The 5,650-nt window shown below is 46.6% G+C and overlaps 1 protein-coding gene across 1 annotated transcript; it reads left to right on the forward strand.

Annotated features, from left to right (window-relative positions):
* Positions 1-214: 214 nt before the first annotated feature.
* NXT1 (nuclear transport factor 2 like export factor 1) lies at positions 215-1,129 on the forward strand. The gene has a single exon (XM_016211968.2). It carries the CDS (start codon positions 371-373, stop codon positions 881-883), a length of 513 nt encoding a protein of 170 aa, XP_016067454.2. The 5' UTR covers positions 215-370; the 3' UTR covers positions 884-1,129.
* Positions 1,130-5,650: the final 4,521 nt, after the last annotated feature.

Consider the following 5,650-nt stretch of genomic DNA (forward strand, 5'->3'; position numbering starts at 1 on the left):
TCCACTGTCTTTACCCAGGATAAACCTTTCTCACTTTTCCACACTTTCAGGAAAAGTGGCCTTCCATAGTCAAATGTACTGTTTTATAAAATGAGATTTAAAAAATTCATAGTAATAGCTACTGTTTTCTGAGATGTAGGTATCAGGCTTTTCTAACTAAGCACTTAGTATACACTGTCTTATTTAATTCTCATATTAAAACTATGCCACAAGTGCTATTATTCCCATTTTAAGATGTACAATCAGGTTTAGTAAGATTAAGAGTTGGCAGCAGTTTGTGCCTAGACTCATCTCTACAGTATGTAATTGTTTTGCCACCAATAGAAAAGGATTGTTTAGTTGTCAGGACAGAGTGAAGTTTGGCATTCACATGGGCTCTCTTCTACCTTCCTCCCCACAGCCCCTGCCCCCTCAGGTGCAGGAAGCACCTGGGTGGAGGCCTCCTTCAGGAGAGCCAGAGATGGCATCAGTGGACTTCAAGACCTACGTGGATCAGGCATGCAGGGCTGCTGAGGAGTTTGTCAACGTCTACTACACCACCATGGACAAACGGAGGCGTCTGCTGTCCCGCCTGTACATGGGCACCGCCACCCTGGTGTGGAATGGAAACGCTGTTTCAGGACAAGAGTCCTTGAGTGAGTTTTTTGAAATGTTGCCTTCCAGTGAGTTCCAAATCAATGTGGTTGACTGCCAGCCTGTACATGATGAAGCCACCCCAAGCCAGACCACGGTCCTCGTTGTGATCTGTGGAACAGTGAAGTTTGAAGGCAACAAACAACGGGACTTCAACCAGAACTTCCTCCTGACTGCCCAGGCTTCGCCTAGCAACACAGTGTGGAAGATAGCAAGCGACTGCTTCCGGTTCCAGGACTGGACCAGCTAGTAGAGTAGGCTCAGTCCCAGCTCTGGAGGGAAACAGGCCTCAAATGTGGGGACACGAGTTCCTTTCTGTTGTGGGCTGCACTGACCAGGCTGAACTCCGCATTTGCTCAAGTCCATGGAGCCCCTTTCTGATTATACTTATTTGTCATAGTTGCCTTTTCATAGTAGTAAAATTTTCTATTTTTCTAGAGACCCTGGTTCTGGAAATTCTGACAAGTAAAACAGTAATACACATGTTGTTCTTTTTCTCTTGCCTAGTGTGTTTGACAAGGTTTTAAGGAGAAGAAGGTAGGTTAAGGGCAGTAGGCTTAATAGCGGCACCTACAGAGGTGTTAGGTCCAGGGGCAAGCACCTCCCCAGGCACAGATGTGCACACAGGTGTACAGGAACTGGGCTTGCCAGCCATCTCCATACTGGAATTCCTTGAGACACTTTGAAATTACCTTTGCTCTAGCCACACATCCCAGACCAACTGTACCCTGATACCTGAGGGTAGGGCTGGGCACTGGCGTTTTTCTAAAGCACCCTAGGAGTCTTAGTGTTGATACATCAGGATCACCTAACGGAGGTGGCAGGGCCCTACCTTAGAACCTTAGCTGAGAGTTAAGTCAATGAGAACAGGTGAAATACTAAATAACTAATAGCTGCTTGTAAATGAAGCAGATATATGAACTATTCTCCTGAAGAGAAGGTGAAGAGCTGCTCTTATGAGGAAGTACTGAGGCTGGGGTGAGGGGCGCATCCAGAGTCAAAGCTAGTTTTACTGACCCTGAAGGACAACTAACTGCATTTCTCCAATGTAAAAAATAAATGGAAAACTCCATTAGCCTTTAACCATTAGAGGAGATCTCGTAGCCATGTGGCTTCCCCAGTTAAATTTCCTTTGATAGTACACTAGGTTTGGGGCAGGGTTGTGGGTTAGGATTTGGAAAGGGGAATTTGAGAAGGGAAATAATGATGTGTACGGTGGCACAGGGGACAGTTTCCTCCTAATACCCTTCTGGAACCTTCTCTAGTTACTGAAGCCCAATGTTGAGCGAGACAAAGTACCCACCTAAAAGAGGACTTCCCAGCTCGATTTATAGCTAGGTTTGACATATGACCCAGTCCTAGAAGGGCTGGGCTTGTACGGGAATATTGCTTCAAAGACTCTTCTTTCTCTGTCCTGCCTGGAAGGCAGCTATGATGGCTAGACCCCTGGCTCTGGCTCAGGCTTGGCTATGCTTTAGAGGTAGTACTTTCAGCACTTGATACTAACTTGGTCAGAACACAGAATCCCAGCTGTTCTTTTCTATGTATCTTGCTTTTATGTCTACTTAGACTTCGAATACATTTTAAATACTTCATGTGCTCGTTTAAACACAGATAAGATCCTTGATACTGACAAAGTAGGACTGCAGCGGTGTTTGAACAATGTTTTACTCAAAGTTGTTCTATAAAAACTGGTGCATCACCTATATTGATATTCTATGTTGAACCAAAGTTGGTTTAAAAACATTTGTGGCTGGATAAATTTTATCCAACTGCGATGCCCCAATATATAACCAAAAGAGGTGAAAGCAGGGACTATGATACTTGTACATCAGTGTTCTTAGCAGCATTATTAAGAGCAAAAAGATGGAACCACCCAAATGTTCATCAACAGATAAATGGGTAAACAAAATGTATATATACACACAAAGGGATATAAACTTTTAGGAAAAGAGGGAATGGGAAGTTACTGTTGAATGGGTACAGAGTTTCTGTTTGGGGTGATGAAAAATCATGGAGACTGATAGTGGTGAAGGTTGTAGAACATTGTGAATGTACTTAATGCCACTGAATTATACACTTAAAAATGGTTAAACTAGCCCTGGCCAGCATGGGTCAGTGGTTAAGAGTATCGGCCCACACACCAAGGGGTTGTGGGTTTGATTCCTAGTCCATTCCAGGCCCCGGTTGGGGCTGTGCAGAAGGCAGCCAATTGATGTGTCTCTCTCACATCGATGTTTCTCTCTTCACTCTCTCTAAAAATCAATGGAAAAAAAATATCCTCGGGTGAGGAGTAACCAAAAGAAAGTTAAACTGGTAAATTTTGCTATGTATATTTTAACACAGTTAAAAAGATTCATTCCAGAACTATTGTTAAATTCTTTAGGAAAATCTTCAAGGAACAGTGTTTGCAGTTTTAAAACACCTTTTAAAAGGCAAATAACCTTTTCCCAACTCCTTCATCTTTAGTGCTAGGCAGAGCTATCACCTATTTCCTAAATGCCTCTAGTGACCTGAGAGTCATGCAGGTATTGAGGGCAAAACTGGAAATGTCTGAGAGCTTATGCTACGATGTACGTCCTGCTCAGGGAGTTGGGGTTGGCCTTCCTGGGGAGCAGATGATTTAATGGAGACTGAGGTGACATGTAGGAAGAGGGAGATGAGAACAAATGTGCAAATGGCCTGTGCTGAGGGGCCTGTGGTCACTCCAGACCTGCACCCAGGTCTGTGTGGCCAGGAGAGTGTAGAGGTAAGAGGTGGTGGTGATGCAGTTAAGCAGGCCTGGATCCTAACGCTTTTGCAAGAAGCTGCCATTCCCCCAACCCCACCCCCCCAGGCCAATACCTCACAAACCACACTTCTCAGTGTTCACTTCTGAATTCATGCAAACCAAGGACATAGAACTATTAGGATGTTTTTAAATCACTCCCTCTCTAGTTCCCCTTTTGATTTTCTCTGATCTGACAAGCGACATCTTTGTTCTGCTGTAGCTGGGAAGCTGGTGTGGTCCGGGCAGAGTTCACAGTGTGGAGGCTCTGCTTGCTCTCTGTGTAATCTAAGATAAGTCGCTGTGCCTTGCGTTTCTTCATCTGGAAAATGGGGATAATACTACACCTTAATAGAGTTGTGTGACTAATACTAGTAACATGCTTAACACTGGCTCACCCGCTGTAAGCACTAAACATGTTTTGTTCTTATTTTCATTATAATTAACCTAATACTTGGGACCAGTTTGGGGGAAACTGTAGGGAGGAGATGTGTAATAATTGGGATGACCATCTAGGTTAGTTAGTTGGCTTTATCCAGAGGAAAAGCAAACCTCTCTTATCTTTATGAGATATTTACTTTTTGATATTTACTCTTTATGAGAAGTTTTGTAATTTGGAGCAAGATGCCCACTGAAGTTGGGCTTCTACCCTCTCAAGGAAATTGGCAGGTAGGGACTATCTCCTTGTATGTTTACATTTCAAGGAGATGGCTCCCAGCCATAAAGCTGAGGCAAGACCTAGCTAGTCTTCAAACCTTGGTTCTTGAAAGTCTCCCATCTAGAAGAATTCCGTTCTCGACCAAGTTGTTGGGGGTGGGGTGATGTCTTGCTTGTGGAACAAAACTTAGGGTTTTCAACCTGACCACCCTCAGTAGGATATCTCAGCATGACAACAAGCGTCTCTCAGGCAACAAAGGAGAGAATGCTTTTGTTGCTGGTAAAACAGAAGATTAGCACAATTTTAAAACACAAAGAGACTATCGAGCGCTAATGTTGCTAAGGTGTGCAGGTGCTCACAAGAAAACAATCACAGGAAATTGAAGAGGTAGAAAATTGTTGTTGATTTGGATAAATGAAAAGCAGTTAGCCAGTGACAGAATTTCGGAGGCAAATAAATGTGAAAAAGGGAAGGTGCAGCAAGATGACCTTAAAAGACACCCCTGCAACGGGTGCTGAAAGTGATTCATTTAAGGCCAGTGGGGGGTGGTTAGACAAATTTAAGAAGTGTTTATTTATAGACGAAACACTACATTAGACATGGACTGTATATACGAAAGGTAAAAACAGCAAATCATTTGTGGGTCTGGAATGGATTAATTCCATTTACATTATTTCTAATGGGCAACGATTGGGTTTTGAAACAAATCGCTTCTTGAACAGCTTTCTGGAATTGAGTTCCAGGACCCAGGTCCCACTGTATATACATTTCAAAGAGGGGACAGACTACAGTCATTCGCCGCTTAACGACCAGACCAGGATACAGTCTGAGAAATGCTCGTTAGGCGACTTCTGTCATTTTTCATGTGGCTCTTCAAACATCATAGAGGGACCTTACCCAAACCGAGGTGAACCTGCTGCCCACCGGGCTCTGGGGTGCACCACCGTCCCACACGCCGCCAGGCGGGCACCGAGCTGCTGGTGCTCGGGCACGGCTGCCTTGACAGCGACCCCCTTTCTAAAGTAGGCGCTCAGAGAAACAGGAGAGGAAAAGCGGCCTCCCTTATTTTCAACAGGGAGCATCAAGCCTCTTAGTTTTAACGTTTGTCTTACACTCGCCCGCATGACAGACACGACCTGCAGGTCAGACAACACTGGGCGCACGGCTGGCCGCGGCGAGGGGACCACGAGGGCAAAGCCTGACCCAGCGGGATGCCAAGGTCGGACGGAGCCAGCCTCCAAGTCTGAGGCCCACCGAGCTGCCCAAAGCGGGGCTGGCATTACAGCCGCACCGAACGGGGGAAGCAACGAGGCTCGGAGCTGAGGGTTCGACGCGACTAAGGCATCAGCCGCGTTCCAGCGGGGGAAGGCCCGTCTCGGGGCCCCGAACAGCCCCGCAGCCCACCCACAGGGGGCGGGCGCCCGCCCACCCGCGCCTGCGGGCGCTTTGTTCGCCGCGGGGCGCCTGCCCCTTCCCGCACCTTGTCGGAGGACCGGGACCCTCGTCGCTGGTCGCCCTCTGAGAGGCGAAGCCCGACCTGGGCCACGCGCGGCACGCAGGCTGCCAGCGCCCCGGGCGAGCAGCGGGGACGG

The sequence above is a fragment of the Miniopterus natalensis genome, chromosome 7 (genome assembly GCF_054644295.1).
Source record: "Miniopterus natalensis isolate mMinNat1 chromosome 7, mMinNat1.hap1, whole genome shotgun sequence".
Lineage (NCBI taxonomy): Eukaryota > Metazoa > Chordata > Mammalia > Chiroptera > Miniopteridae > Miniopterus > Miniopterus natalensis.

What these genes read in the sequence shown, in the direction of transcription:
- NXT1 (XM_016211968.2), top strand. Translation starts at nt 371, where the DNA reads ATGGGCTCTCTTCTACCTTCCTCCCCACAGCCCCTGCCCCCTCAGGTG.